General features: G+C 42.0%; 2 protein-coding genes across 2 annotated transcripts; one reads left to right on the plus strand and one right to left on the minus strand.

Annotated features, from left to right (window-relative positions):
* Positions 1-2,817: 2,817 nt before the first annotated feature.
* Positions 2,818-7,186, minus strand: klhl38a (kelch-like family member 38a). The gene is made up of 4 exons (XM_068333557.1): positions 6,782-7,186; positions 3,719-5,072; positions 3,433-3,538; positions 2,818-3,186 (listed from the first exon to the last, which is right to left on the minus strand). The coding sequence occupies exons 2-4, from the start codon at positions 5,069-5,071 to the stop codon at positions 2,897-2,899; spliced, it is 1,749 nt and encodes a 582-aa protein (XP_068189658.1). The 5' UTR covers position 5,072; positions 6,782-7,186; the 3' UTR covers positions 2,818-2,896.
* A 1,585-nt stretch (positions 7,187-8,771) lies between these two features.
* fam91a1 (family with sequence similarity 91 member A1) lies at positions 8,772-26,360 on the plus strand. Its single transcript, XM_068333036.1, has 24 exons — positions 8,772-9,060; positions 9,844-9,928; positions 10,265-10,416; positions 12,009-12,066; positions 13,768-13,835; positions 14,087-14,200; positions 14,642-14,732; positions 15,276-15,338; positions 15,462-15,568; positions 15,722-15,760; positions 16,847-16,959; positions 17,155-17,264; positions 17,459-17,571; positions 17,669-17,755; positions 17,891-18,020; positions 19,887-20,035; positions 20,556-20,690; positions 21,195-21,308; positions 21,524-21,596; positions 21,983-22,129; positions 22,523-22,624; positions 22,728-22,851; positions 22,957-23,026; positions 24,173-26,360. Exons 1-24 carry the CDS (start codon positions 8,989-8,991, stop codon positions 24,356-24,358), a joined length of 2,502 nt encoding a protein of 833 aa, XP_068189137.1. The 5' UTR covers positions 8,772-8,988; the 3' UTR covers positions 24,359-26,360.
* The last annotated feature ends 140 nt before the right edge of the window (positions 26,361-26,500 follow it).

Raw genomic sequence — 26,500 nt, forward strand, 5'->3', positions numbered from 1 at the left:
AGACTAAACAGGTGTATAAAGAATTTTAAACCTGAAATGAAATTTTCCGATTTGGATTTTATAAAATCCTGGCTTTACGTAGGTTTAAACTGTCGGCTTGTAAATATGCATGTACAGTTGTTTGTCTGACCGCAGTAGACAATTGTATGTGTGGACACACACCCACACACACACACACACACAAAATGGGTTAGCAATGAAATGCTATCCCTTGATGGGTTAGTAACAGACACTGAAAATAACTCACCAGGCTGCAGCCTCCCTGAAGGGCCACTCACACACACTGGTTTCTATGGTAAGACAGCAAGCAAACACTGTCAATGAACAGTTTGGACAGGTTGTGTGTTTAGCAACATCTCAACAAAAATGACTCACAACATGTTGTTGTGAAAAGCTGAGTGAAGGCTATGACATCAGACTCAGCTGACAAACGAATCACAATGATCACATTAAGCTTCAGGTTTCCAGTGTAGTGAATCTGCTGCTGATAACAATTAGGTTACATATTGGATTCACAAGCAAACACAGACATTGAGAGTCAATGTGAGGCATTCAGAGTGACCAGGCTAATGAGGAGCTATTTAATTCAATGACAGTCAATAAGCTTGCTAATGTCAAATCCCTGATGGTTTTCTTTTTTTTTTAATGAGCAGAAATTAAAGTGCAAGACTAAAATCTGATCCTGCATCTCATCCCTGAACGTGAGCTTCAGTAGAGAGCTGCATGCAAGCAGGATTTACCACACAAAGTCCCTCCCTGGGGGGGTTAACTTGTAACTAGATATTTAACCGACATGTGACACTCCTTTTACTAGATGCTCTTTGGGATGAGAATGTGTCCTGAGGGATCAGGAGGTCGGCAGACATCAGTCATGCTGTCACAGAAAGCGCAGTATCCATTTAGCGCTGCCAGGATCCTCACTTCTTTTTTTTGCTGTGTTCTTCACTCTCCTGATGCATTTGTGTCCACCCCCACCTCCTTCTGGGTTTGTATGTCTCCAGAATGTGGCAGAATCCATCCTCTTTCTAACACATTCCCTCCACCTCCTTACCTGCACCTGCCTCATCAGAACCACCTGTTCTTCGCTGCATATAAACCCTGGCTTCTCATCCAGTATGAATGATTCTCCAGTACAAATTATTAATAAATTTCTGTGGTAACGTCTGAATCAGAACCCAAGCTTGTGAAACCGGTTCGTTCAACGGTTCCTGCACCACTCTCCCGTTGTCTGCCCTATCAAGCCTGTGATTCTTTGTTTGCACTATTTTATTTATCTGTAATAGTTGTTATTATATTATCAAATTACCACATGCTGGATCGTATTTCTCGTTTCTAAAATAATTCAGAAAACCAAAATATAATGCAGAAATTCTGAGAATATTGTAATAACTTTCAACAGCTCTGCAGACCGCAAATTTCACTGATGGCCAGGCAATGTTTTAAGTTACTGTGTTGACAATGTTCCCTTGTGTATGATGGAGGCTTGACTTGGCCAAGCTGCAATCACATGGAGAACAGCATCAAAATCCAAAAACAGAGATGGAGATCAAATGTGTTTAACAGTGGTTTTCAAATTCCAGAAATAAGGAATTTAAAATACAAATCTGTGAAAATCGTGAACAGGAATTGGAACATGATGTGTGAGTATAGTTACAAATCCAAAACAGAAGCATCACTAGTAGTTACAAGGTCCAACAGTCTTATTGTCCTTCAACTTGTGTGTTACAGATTCATTCTATTTTCAAAGACACACAGATTTCAGATCAGCGGAAATGCCTGTGAGGCCACAAACCCTGCAAACCTCCCCGTCACCATGTTCAGTCACGGTGACTCTGAATGGGTCACTGCATTCATATCTTGCACTTTCCCTCAAAGGCAGCGTTGTCACATGTCCTTACATCAGCATAGCTGCCTGTGAAGTCACTTTTTTTATATAACAATGGTACATTATGAAATAAACTATCAGTTACCCAATCTTTTTGCCTTCAGCGCTCTGGCTCACCTAAAACATAAAATATGTTTGTTCTTCTTCACACTGTATACGTTGCACATGAAAACAATCATAGATCGATAAGGAGCATCCTATGAAAGGAGTTGCAGAAATAGTTCTCAGTCGTGAATCCAGATACTACAGTGGAGCTAACCCAGAATTTTCCATTTACATATGCTTGCATTTCTAATCAATGCTACACTTTGTGCTCTTTGTCAGTGTTCTTCCACAATTTGTGTCATCAACAAGTCACTCTGATAAACGCAAGAAGGAATGTATAGTCAGTAAGGTGCAAATATGTTAGGAGTCTGTTCAGTAAGGCCATTTTTAGTTTTACAAACATAATATAACACACATGTGAACAGACAAGACGCTTAATTTAAAAAAAAGATTTAATATAGTTTTGAAATACTGAATTACTTTCCGTGTAACTTTGTATAGAATTAGGACATGGATCAGGCAAACTATACATGTGTGTAGGATGTCCTCTACTAGGTGCCATGCTACTTATTTATGTTTTACACACACACACACACACACACACACACACACACACACACACACACACACACACACACACACACACACACACACACACACACACACACACATACATATAAATTTATATATTTGTGTGTTTCTTATTTCTTCATTCTCAACTCTCCGTTCAGTTCTACTGCAGAGGTTCCGACGTAATATCCCTGCTCTTAGCTGAGCTTTCATTTCATTCAGATCAAAGTGCCAAACGTGCTCCTGAACAGGAGCAGAGACTGAGCCGCCTGAGGGAATGCATCTGGTTTGAAATGGTTTTCTATTTGTGCAGTTAGATTAAAAGCCATTAAATGGCAAAGGGTGATAAAAACAGTGCAATAAAGCTTTCCGCCAAGTGATCTACTGGATGAAGGGTCACGGGGGATGGGATCTGTTGGAAACAGAAATTAGTGGCAAGGAGCCATGATCAAACAAGTTGTACGGCAAAGAACCTATTGAGGTCCAAATGTCTGTCTTTGGATCGTAACACTCAAAGCAGTCTGAGTCCTCGATGACGTCGTGGCCGTTGAGGGTGCGTCCACCGGTGACATAGAGCTTGTTGTTGATCACTGTAGCGCTGTGATGCATCCGTCTGTCTTTCAGGTTCTCACACTTAATGAATTTGTTGGCTTTGGTGTCATAGGCAATCACTCGCCTGGTGTATCCTGGAAATAAGATTTTTTTAATGAGCAAATTTGGAGCATAAAATGTGACATTTTACTTTTTCTCATCATTAACATGGGAACTGTAATTTAATTTAACTTAATTTCTATAGGAACTAATGAGCTTGAGGCTCAGAACTACATCACAATAAAATCTAAACGCATTGAAAGACATAACAGGAGACGAATGCACTGTTGATTCTAATCTCTTCATGATTGAATAGGCTTGGCAAGATTTACTGAGCTCACCTCCTACAATGTAGATCTTGTCTTCAATGACAGCTGCAGGAGCACAAACATTTTTTACTGTTCTCGTCTCTAGTCTTGCCCATAAGTTGCGAGAGATGTGATACACCTGTAGAACAAGAGCAACCTTTTAACAACAACATTGGCAAATGTGGTTTCTGTCAGCTTATGTAATATCTTGATGTTTGATTTATAGTTTTCTACATGCAAAAACTGCCATGAATTCTGTCATATTTGTGTTTACATTGCGTGAAATGACTGTTAATGCTAAAATAAGACTCTTACCTACCTGGATTAGCCTGACTGGATTTTGCATGGCATCCTCCCCTCCGAAAACGTAGATCCTTTGATCACTGGCTGCAACAGCTGGGTGCAGCACTGCTGTAGGAATTGGTGCCATGGCCTCCCATTGATTAAACATACTGTTATATCGCTCAATCGACTGAGAGATTTTCTTGTCTACCCCAATACCACCTACCACAAAAATAAAATGCAGATAGGACACGCTTTGATGGGCATATCGTGGCTGTAGCATGGGCTCAGCAGTTCGCCACTGGTTGGTCTTGAGGGAGAGCGTGTAAACAGTGCCGCTGACAGAACTGTCACCAGACGCCATGCAAAGGCTGAGCCCGCCAAGCACATAGAGGATGCTATGAATACACACATATGCAGCTTTGTAGAGGCGCAAAGGGAGCTTCGCCAACCACTGCCAACGATGAGTCCTTTCATCGTATAGCAGAGCCTCTCGTGAGGTTTGCTCATTGTTTTTGCGTCCTCCGACCACCACCAGTGTTTCTCTGCATGTGTATCGTCTTGGCGTTGTCCAAAGCGGCTTGAGCTCTTGGCAACACTTGGTACCGACTGTAAGCATGAGACGACGCACCGAGTCAATGATCTCAGTGCAGAGGGTGGATGATTGCACCAATGGGTCGTTGGCAATAAACTGGAAGAGGTAAGTAGGGTGGATGTACCGAAGACGAACTTTCTTGAAGAGATCGTGGATTGCACCGCGGCGTGAGAATGGGTCATGGTGGATCCAGGCCAGTAGGGTCTCGAAGACTTGTTCCTCCTCAGCACAAAGTCGGTCGTCTTCTAGGTAGGACAGTAGCTCAGGAAGAGATAACTCACAGAAGTCCTCTGTAGCAGCTACGTCAGAGAAACACCTGACCGCCATCTCCTTCGCCCTCTCTCTCAAACTCTCACAGTGAAGGATCTCAGACAGTCGTATCATGCTCAGACAGTTTTCTGGACTCAACTGCTCCTGTAGGAACATGGAACAGGCCTCAAACAGCCCTCCATATTGAAGCATGGATGCTGCCTGCATGAGCGGGAGAAGGATCTCCAATGTGATGGTGATGCAGCCCGTGTAGACATAGTCCAGAATACCAGTGAGGACTTTTGAAGAGATTCCCTTCAGATTCACTCGGGTTTGGCTACTTTCTAGAAAGTTGCTGCAGAACATAGCGCGGAAATATGGGCTGCTGGACACCAGGACGTTCCTATGGCAGGGGATCTCCTGGTGCTCTGTGCAGAGCAGGACGTCCGTTAGGATGCGCTCCTGCCGTAGAATGTTGAGCTGGCAGAGAAGGTAGGAGGGAAACTCTGAATCTTTGAAGGAGAATACTTCTCTTCGACAGGCCATTCTGTGGAAAGTGGTAAAGAAAGACGAGAAAGAGACTAATCATTTTGTTGTATTTGTATTGATCCTCGGAAGGAAGGCGTGGGCCAAACATGGACTCTGGTGATATTACACTGACATTATGTAGTACTATGATATTAAAGTAATCTGATGCTGAATTTGTCAACCAAAAATGTGTTTGAGAGGCTTTATTGTTGAAGTTGAGCTTCCATAGTTCTACCTCAGTTAAAGGAATATTTTGACATAAAAGTTAAATACTTTTTCACTGAAATAAGAGTGTAAGATTTTCACTACAGCCAGGAAACATTTATCTTAGCCTCGTATTTAGGGGAAACAAGGTGAAACAGCCAGCCTGGCTTTGTAGAGGTAATAAAAATGTATACTTGCATTTGTACAGCTCACAAAAACCCCCATTAAATCTCATTTTTGTTTCATCTGTAGAGTGTTCAAGTAATTTAAAACAACATCTTATGGGTTTGCAGGAGGTTAGCTGCTAGATATGATAATGTCGGTTTTCACGTAAGCCACAGATGAAATATGCAAATTGCTGTCATGGTAATATGCACTTATATATCCAGTTTGAAACTCTTCAGCTGTCCTCAATGGTATAATTATTGACTCACAGAGTTCTATTTTTACCTTATCTAAATTATCTTTTTGCTCTAAGGACACATCTCCCTTGATGAACTCCATTGCTGTTAACAGTCACATAACTATTTTAACAGACCATCTGTATTTATTTCTCCATCCTCTCTCTCTCTCTCTGTCTCTCTCCTCCTTACTGTTGCTCCTCACCTCCACCAAGGAGGTGATGCTTTTCAGTGGGATGAGTTCGTGATTACATTTTGTGCAGCAGTGGTTCTTAGACCAAGGAAGAGTTGACTTAAATTTTTGAGAATGCAAAAATGGTTGTACCTTCTGGATTAATATTTCACTGATGTTCTAGTGTGACAACTATAAACCGTAAACTGCAAATATAAAAGCTCAGCATGTCAATTAGTCAATATACAGAATGTCACTATTGCTGGGATCATTGCTTTTAGGTGCTGTTGCATACAGGGGAACCTGATCTATGTCTTGATGGAGGTGTGATCTCTGTTATCTATGTGTTATGTCTTTCCTCCACCACATACCTCCACTCTAATAGACTGTCTCTGGAGGGATGGTTTGTGATGATGACTTAACGGACTGGAACCTCACCCGGCTATTAGCAACACTAAGTCTTCTAATTACTGACTCATGTTTCATAACTGTTGTTATGAAATTGGTAGAAATTAAAAGTCAACTATATATTATGTTTTGATAACGTCATATTTCTCAAATAAATATTTATTCACTGGTATTAATCTGTCTGTGCTCGTCTGGGACAGATAAAAAATTTCATTTAAATTCTTAAAATTACATCCGAATACCAAAGCAGATTTATGAATACATTATCATCAGAAAATATTTCATAAATAAGCCATTATGAAGATATCACAGATGGATCGTATCTCCACTGTCTGACTCCAGAACTGGGAAAAGAAAATTTATTATTGCAGTTAAGATAAGTCTAAGAAAGGAACACAAAGAGTTCAAACACTGTAATCCAAAGGTAGATACTAATACCTCAATGAGATTAAAACAACAAAGTAGAAGCTATAATTACTTGCTACAGCACAATAATTATTTTTTAGTACTGAATATAAGCAATGTCTGATTTTGAATCCTTACTTCTTGTCAGAGAATCACAGAAATGCCCAGTAGGTCTGGTCAGAACAGCCTGATAGTCCTGGTAAGAGAACCGAAACATTACACAAAGAGATAGTGGGCAGTGTGGTCAGATAGAGAGAAGGAGCATGACACGGAAACCACACAGCTCTCCATTTAGGCGTTGTGGAGCTCGCCATGAGTCCACTGTATACATTCCTGCAGCTAAGAATAGTATCCCAGGCTACCGTGACTCCAGCCAGGCCTCTCATGTGACACAGAGTGTTTGGTACTCGGTTGCCGGCTTAACAGTTCTGTCAGAGTCCAGTGGAGAGAGTGTTTACCACGGCCACGGGAGGGAGGATCATTAGAGGGTCGTGACTCAGCCGTCGAGCCCACCCGGGCTGGTGTTAAATCAAAGTGTCCTCAGGACGCTAACCCTTGTCCTCCTCCACCTCCCCTGGTAAAGATAGAACAGTGCTGTTGGTCTAGATTGATCAGCAGAGGCGGAACGCCGGTCTCAGTTGGGTAGTTGCCCCTATTAATTTGAGTTTATGATGATTCCAATGTCTGATAATCCATGGATGTATAGATTTTGACATTTGCAACAAACTTAAAACAGCAACTTTTACAGACACGAGAAACAAAATGCTTCAGTGTCAAATATACTGAATAAAATTAAATAAAACAAAAGCAAAACCACTGTAACCTTTCTCATCTGTAAGAGAATAAATATTCCTTTTTGTTCTTGATGACAGACTCTCATCGTGGCTTCTCCCCTTCAAACGTCTAAAAAGTCCTTCAAACTTAACAGTCTGGGAGGCAAAATTGTTCACAGCACATGTCCACAATAAAACCGGAGCTGGGTGAGGAGGTTACTAGCAGACGTTGCGTCATTAAAAGGGCAGAAAGTCTTGGAAATATTGACTCAGAGGAACAGGCATTAGACTCTCACACCTTTCTGAAAGGTGTAAGACTGTTTGCTGAGATATTATGCAACCTCACTGAAGGGCACGGCTAAAAGTGAAGGAAATGCCTATACTTGTCATGTCACCTCCTGTGCCCTCTCAATGGATGTGCTCTGGGGCAATTCAGCTGATATCTCTATTGTTATGTTTTATACAACAGACGTGTTGCATAGTTCTTGCAACCCCGGAGGCGGTGAGATGAAATATTGTCACGTTTGTTTAGTGGCACATGGCAAAGACCTGGAGTTACAACTAGAAATACTGTATGACACAGCTGCGAGGAAACTGTCAGCAAGTCAGACCTGACATGCAAACACACCCAGTGTTGGAGGACGGGCTCTAACAGTGAAATCCTACACGCTGCTTCCAGCCACCAAATGACAGCTTCATAAGTCATGGTTTGTATAGACTTCATCGGCTGGAAGCTGAAGTCTGTTTCTTTAAAAAATAAATAAATAAATAAATAAATAAATAAATAAATAACCAGTTGAGGTGCAAGAAAATGACGTAAATACACAGTTGTCATGAAGTGATATTTCTGCTGCAGAAACTTTATTGATAGCTGTGTGAACTTCTATTTTAATCCAGAACTCAAGGTATGCAGCAGTAACCTAATTCATTGGCAGCAAACTGAAAAGATAAATGATAGATAGATAGATAGATAGATAGATAGATAGATAGATAGATAGATAGATAGATAGATAGATAGATAGATAGATAGATAGATAGATAGATAATTTTTTTGCTGTTCTATTTTTTGTTATTACAAGTTGTTGCTGTATTAGTTGTACTAGTGGAGGAAAAAAGTTTTATTTATATAACGCATTATAAAACACAGTTCATAGACATTTAAATATCATAATGTCATGTCAGCAGTGGGGGGGGGGTTCCTGCAGTGAGGGGTTATAACCTCCTCAGGACCGCAGCTTCCGGTCTGCGTCCCCCACAGTCAGCACTCATCACGTTTGACAGTCCCACCGTCTGTCTGCTCGCGAGCTTCATTCACGTTCATGGCCACGCCCTGACAGGAAGTGACGAATGTGGCCACGAGCGTGACGAACGGCTCGCTCAATATACAACAAGGAAGTGGTCGTTGATTGTGAAAGAGAATAATCAGCCGACGAAACGTCTCTGCCGTCGGGGGGGGGGTCACTTCGCTGGTTTTCTTTTGGGTGTCGGGGTGGGTGAAGTCACCGTGGACTCTCCCTCGCGCCGGCGTCTCATCGTCTTCTGCTGTTAGCCAAGCTAGCTAGCTAGCTAGCAATGAACACGGACGTGGAATTTCACATCAGGCAGAATTATCCGTGGAACAAGCTCCCAGCCAATGTCAAGCAGGTACTGTGTCGTATTGTTTCCACGGAGCAGGTGGGAACACGGCGGGGGTGTGTGTGTGTGTGTGTGTGGGGGGGGGGGTCAATGTCATCGCTGGCCGGGTTTCGCGACTCTCCATCGGTAGAGATTCCAACATTGAGACGGAGCCATACCCGTTAACTCGTTGGTCATCGTTACATTTCAGGCATTGACGCTTGACGCACGTCACGTGACCGGTGTGCCGAGGGCGCCACGTGATGTTTGCACAAGATTCTGCACAGAATTCTTCGGCTTAGACGTTAAATGTCGAGGTTAATGTGGTCAGGTGGACGTGCATGTGTTTTAATACGTGTAAGATCAGCTGCTCGGTTCACGAAAAGAAATATAATAAGGATGCAGTTTTTCTCCGATCCAACAACACCATTGTTTCCCCGTTAACTGAACATCAACATTCCACAATGTGTGGATGCGGAATTCCAGAGCACAGAGATGACTCTATGACTGAGAACTGAACTGATGTCCTGCTGCAACTGAGTGAATATGCAGTCGTGTGACTTTTATTATAACATGGCTGTAGAATCCAAATTGAATGAGGAACAGCCACATTATCTGATCCACTCTCCTGATAAGGTCAGCATTGTGCTGCCATCCATCTGCTGCGTCTGATTGGTGTTTTATAAATGATTTGTTTGGGTAATGCAATTTTATGAGTGGATCTTGCTTTGTTACCTGACAGTAATGCCCTTTATTGGATCTTTGCACGTTCACCTACCTGAGGTCCTCACCTGTCTTTTCTCTCCTGTGCAGAGTTTGGGGAACTCTCAGCGTGAATATGAGAAACATGTGCTGCTGTACAGCATCCGCAACCAGCTGCGATTCCGCAATAACCTAGGTGAGCAAGTTCGCTGGTCAAACTAGTGTTGAAAGAAGCACCTGGTGCCCTGAGACACCTCGTAATGACAGGCAAGATCAAACTGAGAAGACGATTAAATAGAAAGTGATTTCATTATAAGCTAGCGTCACAGAAAATAATATAATTGTCTCTAAATAAAGGTATAATGATAAAACATTCAGGTAATCAATGATGACCTTCTCGAGTCTTTACCAGAGTCAGTACTGTTTTTTTTAAAAAAAAACCCCTGGTTTGACCTGGTCTTGATTCCAACTACTTTCCCTTGTGAACACTCTTGATTTGGAGTCACATGACTGTTGTGTGTTTTATGACAAGTCCGCCATGTGAGGAAGGACGAACGCAAGTATTATGAAGAGCTCCTGAAGTACAGCAGGGACCACCTGATGCTGTACCCCTACCACCTGTCTGACATTATGGTCAAAGGGCTACGGGTCACGCCGTTCTCTTACTACATAGGAATCATGGAGGTAAGCAGCGACTCCAGCTTCTCACAGCAGAATAGGGAAGGTTGGGTTTTATTTTGGAATTCTTTGACCACTTCTCTTTCATCATAATCCCGGGGAACAGCTTCTGCTACACCTGTGCATCATTCTGAAAAGCTAATTTGGTCGTGCAGCCACACTTCTGTCTGCAACACAACAATGAGCCGAGTGAACACAAAAGCACAGAGCAGGAATTCTTACTGAGTAGCTACAGAGATCGTCTGATTGATTTGGAAACAGAGTCCCCCTTAATTTAAAAAGAACAATGTCTTTTATGTTAGCATTCCTAACCACTGCAGAAACGCAGTTTGAAATAAAACACAAAAAAACAGGAAGCTGAGTACATAAAAGAAGGATCTGAGCTTTTTACATTTCCCTGCTCTCGCCTTTGTATATGCTCTTTGTTTCCTGGATAAATGAATTATTCTATACTGTACGGCACATCTGATCAGAGCTACAAGGGATGCATTCTTTTGTTTATCTGCATCATTATTGTTTTTACCAGAGGAATTACATTTGTTCATGGGAATGATGAGTTGTTCTTTTAAAATTATTAGTCGTTGGTATGTAAATGATGTAGTAACACAGTGTCTTTCTGTTCTGACCAGTCATGTGCTTTACTATCAAGCCAGCGTCCACCAATTCATGCACCCATTCACAGTGTGTCGCCAGAGGCTACCATGCAAATTGCCATCTCTGAGTGCTAGATTGTGTGCCGTTACTTAAAAGTTAGAGTTGTAGTGTTTGAGATACTCCTCTGTTTTAGAAGAGTGTGTGATGTTGTGTTTTTCACGTGTTGACGCTACAGCGTTAGGTTGGAAGCCAGACTCTGGTGAAACCTTTTATTACCTGCATCAGAGAGAAACACGCCGGCCTGATCGGCGGACAAACTGACCCAGAGAAAATCGTTGCTGTTTGCTCAGGCAATCGTTCTGGGCTTGGTGTGTGTGGCGACTCGCTCTGACTGATAAGTCTCGGTGTGTTGTTTGAGGCTATCCCGGCCACGCTAAGAGAGAAGCGGTCAGTTGGAGGCGTTAGACTAGATCACTGAGAAGTGAAAAGTAATCGACACTATCTTTCCTAAGGCAGCATTTGCAAGAAGTATAATCTGTTTTTGTGAAGTTTGTTCCATAATGATCATGTGAAGTCTGAGGTATTTAACAATTCTGTGTAAACATCCTAGCAGCTGCTGAGTCTGTTCACACACTTCCCGTTCCCGTTTCATGAGATATGAACACGTTCCCTGGTGTTCCTTTTTGATGATTTACATTAAAAACGTGAATAAAGAGGAACAATTTATGTTTCATTTAAAAGTCTTCACCCCATTTCTTGTGCATACTAAATTAAACTTGACTGGGCTTCATATGTGACTGCTAAATTGCCCAAGGCTATGTCATGTTTTGATAATCCGACTTAAGCATTTAATGAAAATGAGGAATGGAACGCAGCACAGCCGCACAGATTCACTAATCCTGTTATTAATCAGAGACAGGGAGGAATGTAAAGAGGAGAGGAAAAACACATTTAATTCAGCTTTTTCCAGTCTTTTATCTCTTTTTTTATTTTTGCACCTCCAGGACATTATGAACAGCGAGAAGAGCTACGACTCCCTGCCCAACTTCACTGCTGCTGACTGTGAGTTTTTTCTCCCCATAAGTTTCCTCCTCTTGAAATTATTTCATTTAGTTTCTGTGCAACCCGAAAACTCCTTTCCCCTTGCCTCTGGTCTCTCTCTTTCTCTGTTTGAATTGTTTTACACCTCATTATAACAGTTATTGTTTTAAAGAGCTAATAGTCTGTGAGGAGGTAGAACCGTCATGCAGGGCCACTTAAAACTCTAGACTTTATCTTCAAATGCTATCTGGTTTGTCGTCAAAATCAGTTTTTTAGCAGTATGAAGAAACAGCAGATTGAGCAATAGATGGTTTAATTGACAGAAAATAGTGGTGACATTTTATATAAATAACATTTCTAGTTAACAAAATCCAATTGTTCATTATTTTTGCTGTTGCAGTCGTGAGAATGTTTGCTTTTCTGTGTATAAAAGTAAAATTAATATCTTTACATTTTTTTGACTGTTGGTTAGACAAAACAAGTAATTCTGAAAACACCGCTTTCATCTTTTCTAATCATTTGTGAGATAATGTGCCTGTGCTGCGTTTGTTCTTTTCTGTTATGTTTTTTTTTGTGTGATTCGATGAAGATTGGCATCTTTATGCCAGCCTGTTGGCAGGTGTAGCATATGTCTGTTGTTAATAAATTTTTGTTGGCAGATGCATCTGTGTTGTTTTCCAAGAGGTTTTTAATTTTCTTCTGCGGTGCAGCTTTTAATTGCTGGAGGGATGGTGGCAACGTCCTATGCTGCTTCTGCTGAATAACAATTACGATAAAACCCACACATATATAGGAGAGAAAGGGTTTTCAAAACTAATGTTACAAACAAACTCAAATTTCTTTGATTTCTAGAACTTGGATTGCTGGATTCTTCAGTTGACTGATCTAAAACATGTTTCATAGATTCAGGAGGGTTGGAAATTCTTTCTATTCATTCCTCAGAAATGATTGTAAATCACAGTAAGATTGTGTCACAGTGTACTCCTGAAATAGGGGTCCATTTGGGCATGAGAGTGACCGGTCCTGGCAGCTCAGGATCTTCACACTGTGCAGACAGACGGCTGCCAGCAGGCTACGAGGCTCGTGGGAGCTCTTCAAGTGTGTCATGAAGAAGTGGGCGGATGGAAAGGCAGTGAGAGTTTTACGTGGGTGGAAGTTTGAGCGTGTTGTGTCTCAGGAAAGCAGCATGATGTGTGTGCGTGTGTGTCTGTAGGGTTCAGCTGCATTAGGAAGCCCAACTAGAACAAATGCATTCAACTTACATCAAAAACTGTCCCAACACATTTGTCCAGCCACCTCAATTTCTGTTCATCACTCGTAATGAACGAGAAACGATGGATTTTGGATTAAAATGTTTCGTTACTATAAGAACCATACAATATCCTACATGGCCCAGTATTTTGTCAGATACTGAATTTGTGTTTTGATTTAATCATGGGGGGAAAAAAGCATGTATTTAGAGCCGTATATGTGTGTTCATAGATGGATGTGAAGTGTGAGTCTGTGTTTGTGTGTCAGATGATTGCCTCAGAGAAGGCGTGTGGGTATTTTTTGTGGACTGATCCCCTCAGTGGGATTTAGATGAGTCACTGTGATCAGTGGTGAAGACTCTCCATTTTGTAACAGAAACTGCAAAATGCAATTAGTGTCTAGTGATGACAAGTTCATGACCAGCTGCCCAGGCATGTGTTTAGCTGACTCACTAATTTCCTCCCTCCTCAGGTCTCCGGCTGCTCGGCATCGGGAGGAACCAGTACATTGACCTAATGAACCAATGCAGGTCTTCCAAAGTAAGGCATTTTCTAATATAGGCTTTTAAAAGGATCAATATCTGCATGTTATAAAGGACTACTGAATATTTAATACAGCTGCGTCTCCCCTGATTGGCTGGTTAATAAAAAGAAAAAAACACGTGACGATATTCGATATACAGACATCAAGAATATAAATCACCTTTGATTTGAAATATTTGTCGGAAAATTCCTGAAAAATTCCAGCATCCGTACTTCTCTCCTCACCTGACTTCTATCCTGTGTCTCAGAAATTCTTCCGGAGGAAGTCGGCACGGGACCTCCTGCCGGCCAAACCGGTGGAAATCTCTGTGGAGCCGTGGTGGGTGGTGCAGACCGGCTTCATCACCGAGGACGACATCCGGGTAGGAAATCTATTCTTCTTTATTCATCAGTTTGATTATGGATGTGTTTAGATATGTGATTCTGAGGGGATAGCACACTGGGATGGATGTTAAGGCAATGCATTACTTTGGTTATTGATTTACAGAATAAGTGAGGGTAAGATGTGTATGGTTGCGATTTTTGTCTCTGACTTTCATTGAAATTCTTTCGTGTTACCCACCAAGCTACAATTGTTCATCCCATGAGCCTTTTCAATGCCTGTAGAGATCTCACACGACTAAAAATAAATATCTGCCAAGTTCCCCACGGTTCTCCTTGCATCCAGGAGAACACAGGAAACAATGGAAAGCAGAAATCCACATAGATTGCACTACCACTTGGAAACACACCCACATTTACAGGCATTCTCTGATCTGTGTGTGTGTGTGTGTGTGTGTTATGTCTGTCATGTGTAATTGCAGATGTGTTCTCCAGCAGAGAAGAAAGCCATTGATAAGATGATTGATTCTGGTCCTCAGCTGGCTGGGTCAGTGGAGTACAATGTAGTTTTAAGTAAGTACCTTTCCTGTGTTATAGTCCTCATTAAAAACACACAAAAAATGTTTTTTGGATTAATGTGGGACAGAAATAGTTCATTTTATGACTGCAGACTTGAACAGTATTAACTGACATTTAAATGTTAATTCTGAGGAAAGTAGCGGGATTCCATTCTGAAATATTAGAAAAACGGAGGATCATGTTTTAATATCTGTCATGTAGTTGCAGTTGTGGGTTTCAAAGTGGAACCACAGACTCAGGTTGTGTCCATGCGGTTTAAACGTTAATTAGCGATGACGGGGATCAACCTATCCCTGACAGAAAGGGAACAAATACAATTAAAATCAGGAACACCAAGTAATTTGAATACAATTAGCCGAGTGAAAGAGATTTAATTGGCTTGATTTTTTTTCAATAATTTTCCTGTTGCACACGGAACAAGTTAAATAACTATATTGTTTCGTGATGAACATGTGTGGCAGCAGTGATTTAATTCCAATTAGACTAATGTGAATTATTCTAACACAGAATGATTGCGTGTTTGTTTTTTTGCTACAGGCTTGTACAACCGGGGTTTTATCTACTTGGATGTTCCCATATCTGATGACAGCTGTATCTCAGGTGTGTGTGTGTGTGTGATTATTGTCTAGCCATCTAAACACTGTATTGCTCCTGAGTTCAAGCAACTGTGAACGTTTCCTGAAACCTTTGCACAGTTTTTTCCTTACAGTTTGTGTCTTTCAGTGCCACCGCTTGAGGGTTTTGTCATGAACCGAGTCCAGGGCGATTACTTCGAAACACTCCTGTACAAAATCTTCGTGTCCATTGATGAGCAGACAAACGTAGCAGAGGTAAGCTTAAGGGGAAGGGCTGTATTATGTTGGATTCCTGCTGTGTATGTTGAATGTAATGTGATTGTTAGTGTGCTTATTGATCAACTTCTCAACCACATATTTTTGTCTCTTACTTGCTTCCTCCTCCTCCCTTTCCCCTGTACCTCTCAGCTGGCGAATGTGTTGGAGATTGACTTGGACTTGGTGAAGGTGAGTTTCCAGTTGCGGCAGAATGTGAGAGCCCAGTTGTAATGGGTAGACTAAAATACTGTTTTTCACGAGTAGAAGAAAAACAAACAAACTGGGAGATCTGGGAATGGATGTTGATATTGACAAAAGAATGTTGAGGTAATGTTCTTTGGTGTTTTTGGGGCTTTGAGGCATGATTTTTGCCTCTACCTATATTTTGTTATGTGCTTGTGTTTTAGAGCCAAACATTGAGATTACATTTTTGCAAAACTGTTCACATAGTTTGCCATTCTAGTGGAATCAGTGCTTTGTTTTGACCCATTTCTCCCTAGCTTCCTCCTCCCTCTGTGCCAAAAGTGAAACCAAACTGTTTCTCGGTGTTCTGACCTTCAGTGTTAAGAGCTAAACTCTTTTTTTCTCTTGGTTTCATTGCATTCTTGCAGCTGAAAAATGGCACTTAAGAGAAGTGATTGCAGGCAGAGGAGAAAACCACCTAACTTCAGAGATGATGGAGATGCCTGATGGCTCTCCTTTGTGCAGAACTTTGCCGTTTTCAATTGAGTTCAGAGTGGACCTGCTTCACTGTTTCACTGCCTCAGGCCTTGAGTCACTTTAAAAAACTCCTTTGGAGACCAGTGGGGCATTACTATGTAGGAAGCATTCAAGCTCACCATATATTACTGAGGTGACCTTTTCAGTCTGGGTAAAGATTGAACAGCAAGTTTAGAACTGCATAAAGTAACTAAATCCTGCAAAGACATAGAAAAGTATTACAGCATTCAGCTTGTTGGTATTCTTGGTCTGCGAGTAGTTAAATGAAATATGTCCCTCAAAAATGGCTCTTCAAATTTGTACATGCTTTGGGCTTTGTATTGATGTGGTTTTTAAGCTATGTTCATACCTGAAATTTTTAAAATTTCAGTTTCCAGTAACATTCCTTTGAAAATCACTTTTTTTTCTCTTTTTAAAAAACTTACCTAAAAGTAAAGACATAAGCCTCCTCAGTACTAAAAGATCAGGAGGTGACAGGTGAAAGCTTGATGATGTAACGCTTTCCGACTAATGATGTAATAAATGGATCAAACGTCTGCGTGTCTGCTTTACCAGAATGCCGTTTCCATGTACTGTCGCCTCGGATTCGCCGTGAAGAAGGGTCAGGTGTTCAGCTCCGACCAGCTCCATCCCACCTGGAAGAACGCCCCTTCCGTCAACAGACTCAAGTATGTCCCTAATGTACAGGCAGCCAATCAGAAACCTCCATCCCAACTAAACTGAACTGTCTGTGTCAAAGTTGACCAGGCTGTCTTTGAGTGTTTATGGTTCCTCAGCATCCTTCATTAGCTTATTAAACCACCACACTGAGGTGGACGGCTGTGACGGTGCTACAGAATGTGTTTATCTGTGGTCTGTGTTAGGAGCACCATGGACCCTCAGAAGATGCTGCTGTCTTGGGAGCAGGGCAGTCCTGTCATGGAGGGGGGGTCCTCAGCCACTGACACTGATACCACCAGCCTAGAAGACCAAGGTCTGTCTACACACAGACACACACACCGACACACGCGTTGTTTTGAGTGTGTTTGTGTAAGATTGACTCATCAGTTACATCTCATCATCAACTAAAATGAGACCATTTGAGAAAGAGCCCCCACTTCATGGCATCACTTTATGAATGATGCAAGCAGGAGTGGCTTGCATTGATGTTCTGCACCATCTTTGCAGGAGACACAGCCAGCGTGAGCAGCTTCAGCATCCCAGCTGCACCCACCAAGAGGATCGCCTTCCTGTTCGACTCCACCCTCACAGCCTTCCTCATGATGGGCAACCTGTCTCCGGTTGGTGAACGACCAGATTGTAATTATAATACGTCTAAATAAACCAGACGTTTTAGCCTTTGTTTGCCCATCTTGATTCCTCCGTGCCTCTGTTTAGAACCTGAAGAGTCACGCCGTGACCATGTTTGAAGTTGGTAAGCTGTCTGATGAGACTCTGGACAGCTTCCTGGCTGAGCTGGAAAAGGTCAGAGCAACAAATGGAATAAGGATCTACTTTGGGTTTAGTGAAGCTTAGACCTCGGAACAACAGACGGTACAAAACTGATGTCAAAAATAATATACGGTTTGATGTATACGTCGTATTTCCCTGTTTTCCCAGGTGGAGACCACAGCGGAGGGTGAAGCCCAGCGTTACTTTGACCATGCTCTGACCCTGAAGAATACCATCCTCTTCCTGCGCTACAACAAAGAACTCACTCAGGACCAGGGACCTGACATCCCAAACATAGGTATTTATACGGTTCCATCATCTTTGTAATATCCAGGTGTTATTTATCTGTACATGTCGATGATTATAGACCAGGTGTGTTTCTGCGGACGGAGAAGACAGTAGAACAGAAACTAGTGTTTTTGTCTCTAGGTTCTCCCTGTGTCCATTATATGTATTTGTAGTTCATGTGCATATACATCAACAATATGCTAATGTGATGCCATTTAGAAATCTTTCTTTTGTTGAGTTTCCATGGTAACAACATATACCTATACTTAAGAAAAGAATGAGCTTCCTTTTTGGAATGTATCTTGTACAGAATGTTTTTTTTTTATCTTTGAATCTAATGTACATTTATTATTTTATATCTATTCACACACAGACACCTAAGTTTGATTTTAAAGACCCTTAGAGGATATGTCATCTGCTAATGGCTCTTGTTGTGGGTTGTTTTCCGCCAATAGTTTGCAATATGTGTTATAGAGACGCAGTCAGTCTTTGGTAATGGCTTCAAAATCACTTTCTAAACTGCCCGTTTCAGACAGACAGAGATTTAAGGTGAGAGAGGCGAGACAGCAGCGTAGAGTGAATGTGACATAGTTAAGAACAAACGGCTCGTTATTTTCAGTGGGAAACAGATCGTATCTTTTTAAATAAGCATTGAAAACAAGGAATAGGAGATATTCTGAGCTATCATTACCTCTTGTGCGGAAAACATCCACTGTAATGAGTCCTGTGCAACTCCTTAAACTTAGTTTGTTCTCAAAAAATTGCAAATTGATGAAATTTAAAATTTATTTTCACGTGAGACTTGGGATAATAATAGAAGCTCTACTGAAGCGGCTGAACATCTTTTTCAACACCGTCTTGCGTTCTCAGACCCACTGATGGTAAATCTGCAGTGTTCTACTTGAACCTGTAGGGGGAGCACAAGAGCGAGCATCTCTCGTGAGGCAGTGCAACCCTAGTTTCCATGAAGCTACTGATCCGTTGTGACACCAAATGCTGTTTGTTTGCCTTGGCTGCATGCCCCTCCACTGTTTGTCTTATGTCTCAGTCGTCCTCAGCTGCTGCTCTCATCATCTGCTGAGGAGAGAGCTGCTGGCAAGACTCTCAGCTGAGTCCACAATGAAACAACAATTCAGTCACGACCCTGACAAATGTTCATTTAGGATGTGAGGAAAAGGGGAAAATTCTCAGCAGACTATTCTTCTCGGTGCAGCGTCGCGTCATTACAGACTGAATAATAATGCATACATACTGTATAACCCTCAGATCCTTTGTATGTTTGTTTGAGGCGCAGTCACATGTTTTCATCTGCAAAGCTGGATTTATGTGTTAATTTCGAAAGACGACTCCCCTTGACTCTTGGATTTATTTTGTAGAATGAAAGAGGTGAATCTTAAATCCAATAATGTCAAGAAGGACAAATGGACCTTTGATGCACAACTTTTCACACCGTGGCTATAAACAGAGAAAGAATCTGAACTGTGTGTTTGGATGAGATCCATGGCTCCTCAATCACATCCTGATTCTTCTTCATGTGCCAGATAAGCTTCCAGGAGGTTTTTATCCTTGGCTCCAGACAGACTTTCTATACTGGTTTCACTGGTCCGCCTAAATTCTGTTCACCCAGGAATGTCTGAAGCATCACTTTTATCATCAGCTCTCTATATAGATATTATATTTTTCTATGTTTAGAATCAATAAGAAATAATCACTTCTTTTCATACAAAGGATTAATTTGACATTTTGAAAAATGACTTACTGACCACCTCAGGCTGCAGTAAGCAGACAAAAATCGATAAGGTCAATCCAGTTGTGTCAAAGAAGTCGGTGATGCAAGATTCCTGCTCTTTTTGTGACTTTTGTTTTTCCGTGCTAGGTTTTCCCTTAGACATGTTGCGCTGCGAGAGCCTGCTTGGCTTGGATCAGGCCACCTGCAGCCGTGTCCTCAACAAGAACTACAAGCTTTTGGTCTCGATGGCGCCGCTCAGCAACGAGATCAGACCCATTAGCAGCTGCACTCCTCAGGTATGACGCCCTGTGCGAAGGAGGAGGAGCAGGCGGGATGTTGGATCAATCGTTTTAGTCGACAATTTGCATTTGATTGTGTTGTCCCTTGTCACTGGCTGCGTGTGCACTCCTTGTGCACCTGGAGTGATTTGGGACTGAATGCGTTGTGGGCGTTCAGTCTGCAGCTCCTATCAAGACAAAGAAGGAGAGGCAGTGGAGGGAGGCAGGAGTGATTTCTCCTTGTTGCCACAGTTCGTTATTTTCGCAGCGCTCAGGGAGATGGAGGAAGAGGACTGTTAATGCTCACGTCGCTCGCAAATTCAGAAAGTTCTTGTTAGCTGCTCGCCTCTCATGTCAGCTTCAGTTTTTGCTCCTCCTGCAAACAAACAGTAAACAATAGTTGTTTTCTTTGTCTCTGCTCCTTTAAATCAAGTTTTTTTTTGTAATAAAGGAATGGTAAAGAATGAGTGTATCCACATGTGTATCCCTTAGTTCCGCTCCAGTGCGCTCACGCATGTCTGCGTATTTGTCCCTGCAGCACATTGGCCCCGCCATCCCCGAGGTGAGCTCCATCTGGTTCAAGATGTACTTGTATCACGTGACCGGCCAGGGCCCCCCATCCCTGCTGCTATCCAAAGGCTCCAGGCTCCGCAAACTACCGGACATATTCCAGGTTATCCCAGACTAATAATTAAGAGAAAGGAATGTCTGTTTGTGGAGGCTGAACAATCAGTTCGGATAAGAAAATTCCCCATCTTCACCTGGTGCATCAAAAACAGTTCTGACCACACATCTTCATGTCCTTTGTCAGATGCTTCTCAGGCATCCTGGAATTTGTATTTCAACTATCTTGGGAATGTGAGATTGAGATTTACCTGTGGTAAAAAAAAAAAAAAAAAAAAATTTTTCTACTTCACATTTCAGTCATTTAATGTTATGTTCCCCAGCATGTCATAGTAGAAACAGACTAATCACAACATACGATAGTAAATTATCATGTCAAATTTTGATCCAGTAGATCAAACTATGCAAAAGCCATAACATCAGAGGATGGATGGATGTTTTCTCTCCAGCTTTTTCCACTTCTTCCACTGAAACACTTCTTATCGTAATGCTACCGATGAGATGATTAATGACATTGAGAATCTTCGATGACCTGCTGTTTTTGTTTGTACAGGTTTACGACAGGTTGTTAATCACATCCTGGGGTCACGACCCCGGAGTTGTCCCCACATCCAACGTGCTGACCATGCTGAACGATGCTCTCACACACTCTGCTGTATTAATCCAGGCAAGCAGCTCCCGTTTTATAAAGACACTCTTTCAGCAAGGTTTTTTTTTATGCTTTAAATTTTTAATAGTTTGAACCTACCCGTTGTCTGTTTTCAGTAAAAATATATTTTGTTCCAAGCTGCACTGTGTGGATATATAAACTGTGTGTGTGCGCGTGTGTGTGTGTGTGTGTGTGTGTGTGTGCGTGTGTGTGTGTGTATGTAAAACCCACAGGGTCACGGTATGCATGGTCACGGAGAAACAGTGCACATCCCGTTCCCCTTTGATAAGGATGACCTGAAAGGAGGTCAGTTTGATGAACATAAAACTGTCATTGATATTAAATATGATTTGTGTTGATGTCAGGAAGAATAACTCGGCATTCATGAAGATGAATTTTTTTTCTGTGGCTTACCAGGATTACAGTCATGCTGTATTCACGTCTCTGTATTATCATTTCTGTGTTGTGTGTAAATGATGAGCCCAGGCTGCCTCCGCTTCTCTCTAGTGACTAAATATTATTATGTCGTTACTTCTCCTTGTATTTAATCATCTTAATCTCCACAGTACGCTTACTTTCAGAAGATCACTTCCTCCTGAGTGTCTTGAGGCGCCGATATGAATAGAGGCATCTATTTTTTATTTTTTTATTTTTTTTGTAGCGCTCATATTGTCTCTCCCCTCCTGGTGCAGAGTTCTCCTCGTCCAACATGTGTACGCACAAAGCGCTGCAGAAGCTGAAGGAGCAGGTAGACCTGGAGCACCAGTGCGGCTACGTCACCATGCTGAACTCCAACAACCGGCACCGTCGCCGGGGCAGCGACAGCACGGAGTGCAGAGGTAGGGAAGCCGATGCAGGTGTGCGAGACTTAATTGAATTAGCCAGGATGTCTTTCCTCTAATGACCACTGGCACTGATGGATGGTGCAAATTAGGTGAAGACTGCTCACAGCCCGGTTTAATTACGCTGTTTGTTTGCACGTTTGCGCCCCTCAATTCTGGGAGTCTTTGCTAATAGATGTGGATCGAACCCTGTTAGAGTTTTATTTTGAGGTTTGCTGATTATTTTTGACGTGACTGATTGTAGATTTTGTTTTTTAATAAATATTCAAAACCTGAACCGTTCATTTTAATTGAAAGATATTTACGAGGCAAAAGAGAAACGATGAAAAAAGTTGAATGAAGGTGACAAGTAGCTGCCGGGATGCTCACAAAGGTTTGTCCATCTTCAAGGGGACACCCATCTGGGTGGAGGTCTGGACACCAACGGCAGCACCGAGTCCTTTGAGCTGGTGGCAGAAGAAAACAACGGGGATGTCAAAGTAAAGACAGACAGTACGTCCATGTTTGAACTTGACGATGTAAATATGTGGGTGTGTTTTACTCCATGTGAATACATTTCACGTTGTTGTCTCATGTGTCACTCGCTTTCTTTCAGCCCTTTCATCTGAAGATGAGTGGGTCCCTCTCGAGCTGTGCTTTGGCATGCCCCTCTTCAGCTCCGAGCTGAACCGCAAAGTGTGTCGAAAAATCGCCTCACACAAATTGTGCAGCAACGAAAGGTACAAAACAATATACGAAACCCAGACAGCGGCCTCCGGCACTTTAACTTTCATTTAAAACATGGAAGTGTGTATTACAGCGCTGCCTTTGTCGCTTCTTTTCAGCCTTCAAGAGCTGCTTCACTCGAGCCGAAAGCTATCGCTGAAGGTATTGAGCTTCGTTCAGTCATTCCAGGTAAAAAAGCACCCCGTGTCTTCACGTTTCCACTTCAGTGCACTTCAGAAAAGAAAAGCAACAATGTCAAGTGAGAATAGGCTTGGCTTGATTTAACAGATTGAGCCTGTGAGAATTTACTCAACATTTACGTTAACTGTATCCAGATTACCTGCCTTGTGATAAAAGAAGGGATATACATTTAGAATAAACTATTTTGCAATGTTGAATCATTAAGAACAGAAAATGCAATAAAGTTTACCATGCAACAAAAACCAAAAACAATTTTATGTATATTGATATCACTTATAGGACACGAGCACAAGGTGTTTCATAGAGTGACAGCAGAGCTGCAGGCAAAATAAACAGTAAAAAAAACAAAAAAAGTTGCAGTAATTTCAGTTCAACTAAATCATCTACATTCACGCTGCCTGGTGTCTGTTAAACTAGACTTAGCAGAATTGCTGGTTTAATGTGTTTCAGATACAACAAATGCGTTCAACATGGTTTTATGGGTTTTGGTCACAATATGATGTCAGTCTGGCTTCTAAAAATAAATCATTTGAAGAAAGTCAAATTAATTCTTGCATTGGGAGTCATAAATTTGTGGTATCGCTTCGGTGAATGCATGAGTGCACTTGATGACACCTGACTCCCCTGCACGAAGGAGTGCGTGTTGTATCGCTAGAATTCTGTGAGTCACAGCGGAAACCGAAAGATGTGTGCAAAACAAAAGCATGCAAAAGCAGTTATCAAAGGTCATACTGACTTCAGGAACACAGAGTTATGGGAGAGATGAGTGGAAGTTAAAAGAAAAAACAGGGATTGTCACGATTTGCAAATGTTTCGATGAACACGAGGGACGTGTATGAAGACAAAAGACGGTGCACGGCCATGTTAAATATGTGTTACTTTAAAATGAGAACATCCTGCTGCCTCTTTTGTGTCCTGCATGACTTCGCTGATGTAAGAGAACCTCCTGCACATTTTTCTATAAACATTCTACGTGTCTGGAATCAGTCCTTTGATATTTTGTAAGGTAGCGACAGACTGTAAATCAGATCGGACCGTTTCTATGTCACCTTTCCTGGTCTTTTTTTTTTTCTTGTCTAACCCGCCATTACCTGGTGTTCTGATCTTCTGACCTTTGTCCTCCCGTGTTGGCAGGATGGCGCCCACCCCTCCGACCCGGACAGCGGCGTGTCGAACCCTCTCAGTCAGACTCAGGCGGAGTCGGGCGTCCCCCTGCCCGCCATCAACCTCCTTTTCAAGGAAGGGCAGCTGAAGGAGTGGAGTGGGCGGGCCCCTCCTCCTCTGGACATTTCAGCTCTGCAGAAGGACCAACCCACATAAGCCCCCACCTCAAAAAACCTTCCACATTTGATCAGGAGGAAACTCTTACCCGCAGTCCAACCATCTACATATCCAATCACAAGAAATCACTCGTTCAGTCTCACATTCTCATCCATCGGTGTCAGGTCGAGGGCAGATTAGGCCTACCAGCACTTTGTCATTCATCTACGTTACAGAGAACCATCCCTCTGACAGTGTTGCTAACATAAGCTCATCCTAACCCATGACCCCCCCCCACACACACACACACCTCCTCTATGCGTCCTTGTATTCATAGCAAGGCAGTGTTGTGGGTTGGAGTGGTGCTATAATCACGGTATATATCAGCCATGCAGGTAAACGTCGTTTAACCTGGAACGGCATGCTGTTCTACACTGATGAGCGCCCCCACCACCACCACAATCACCACCCACTTGGACACTTCAATCAGTGGGTGTCACCATCCCTGAACTCAGACTGGGAGGCAGTTACGTTAAAAACGACCCACGGAGTGAAGTATTAAATGGACGTCTTCAGGAATCTTCTGGATGCAGTCCACACACACACACACACACACACACACACACACACACACACTGCCTCTCTGTGTCGTCTCATGTTAAGTGATCTGATGCATGATGCTGCTGCACAACTTATACCATAAAAATGAAAAAAAAAAAAACCTTTCCTCTTGCAATCAATATTGGGGGCATTTATTATTTGCACTGTGCAGGATTTTGTCCAAACTTGTGGATGAAGTAATGTCATGTAAAGTTTTTATTTAAGCGTTGGATTCGTCTTGCGTGCGCACACACACACACACACACACACACCATCCCAGGGCTCACGTTTACCGCGAGCGTTTCCTCCTGGGAAATCAGACTGGCGTCAGAGAAACTGATGTTTGTTTTCAAAGCCTTTGTTAGCATCCTTTCTCTGTACAAGAGAACACCAAAGACCATTTTCTTTTCCTGTATAGTGACTTATTTTTTATCATTTTTCTGCCTTATTCCAATCAATCAAAAACTTTTTTGAGATTTGTTTTTCTCATTTATGTGCATTTATGTGCATACAAACAATATGAGCAAGATTGGATCAAACGACCAACCGTGACACCTTTTCGAGACTTCGACCAGATTAATCGTGTACCTAATTTCGTACTCGAAGGGAAACGGTCAGGCCTGTTGCCACCGTTGCCTGCCAGTTTCTTTCCCTGGATTGATTCCAGCTTGTGAGCAGTGCAGCGAACGCTTGGCCGGACCACCGTGGTCTCCATGGGATACCTTTTAAAAAATTAAAAAAAAAAAACATGGAGAAAAGAAAAAAGGAGGAGGAAACTTTTGGCTGTAGAGACTTGTTGGATGGAAATGCTAATCTTTGTCCGCTGTTTCAGAAACATCCCTGAAAGTATGTGAAATCTAGCTCTTCATTTCAGCTTTGATTGCGTTCAATGACAAATTTTGATTTCTTTCATTGTTTTGAAGGAATTTTTTTTTTTAACCCTATCATGATTGTTTCCAATTACGTAAAGATGACGTAGACTAAAAGAGACTAACATGAGGTCCAGTTGAAGCATGACGACTGTGTGCAAACCGTTGTGTGTATGTTGTGTATGCGTGCGTATTGTATGCCTCACTATTGGTGTGTTTTCACACACGCCTACCTTCCACAATACGAGCCCCAATTTACCTGTCTGTTACCCAGTTGAAGTAGTTTAATCATCCCAGACATCTCCCATCTTCCTCCCCCCACTTTAGTGTTTTAAAAAAATTGCTAGTTTTATATGTCAGCCTATATTTTAGGAAATCTTTGTTGTAGCTTGTTTGATGGGACTGTGAATATCATTGACTGAGTTAATAAGATGCTCTAACAGTTAGATGGATAAATGACAAAAAAAAAGAAAGTGACATTCCTTCAACATAACCCCCTCCCTCCATCTCCCCTGCTCCAGATATATGATTATTACACATTAAATATGTAAAAAGTATATGAAAATATAAATAAATAAGAAATAACTTTTTCCTCCCAGAAAATGTCTCCCATTGTTGGTTTTCCTGATGCATCCTTCTTTATTTATTTTATTTCTGATTCTGGCTCCTGCTGGTTCTGGATTGTTGCCAGTCAGATTTCATGATAAGTCATTCCTGGTGGAGCGGATGCGGA

The sequence above is a fragment of the Antennarius striatus genome, chromosome 14, assembly GCF_040054535.1.
Source record: "Antennarius striatus isolate MH-2024 chromosome 14, ASM4005453v1, whole genome shotgun sequence".
Lineage (NCBI taxonomy): Eukaryota > Metazoa > Chordata > Actinopteri > Lophiiformes > Antennariidae > Antennarius > Antennarius striatus.

What these genes read in the sequence shown, in the direction of transcription:
- klhl38a (XM_068333557.1), bottom strand. Translation starts at nt 5,071, where the DNA reads ATGGCCTGTCGAAGAGAAGTATTCTCCTTCAAAGATTCAGAGTTTCCC. An exon ending in ATCCAGTCAGGCTAATCCAG is followed by an intron (nt 3,539 to 3,718) that starts GTAGGTAAGAGT and finishes CTTGTTCTACAG; the next exon opens with GTGTATCACATCTCTCGCAA. An exon ending in CAAGATCTACATTGTAGGAG is followed by an intron (nt 3,187 to 3,432) that starts GTGAGCTCAGTA and finishes TCTTATTTCCAG; the next exon opens with GATACACCAGGCGAGTGATT.
- fam91a1 (XM_068333036.1), top strand. Translation starts at nt 8,989, where the DNA reads ATGAACACGGACGTGGAATTTCACATCAGGCAGAATTATCCGTGGAAC. An exon ending in CGACAGCACGGAGTGCAGAG is followed by an intron (nt 22,130 to 22,522) that starts GTAGGGAAGCCG and finishes TCCATCTTCAAG; the next exon opens with GGGACACCCATCTGGGTGGA. An exon ending in AAATTGTGCAGCAACGAAAG is followed by an intron (nt 22,852 to 22,956) that starts GTACAAAACAAT and finishes GCTTCTTTTCAG; the next exon opens with CCTTCAAGAGCTGCTTCACT.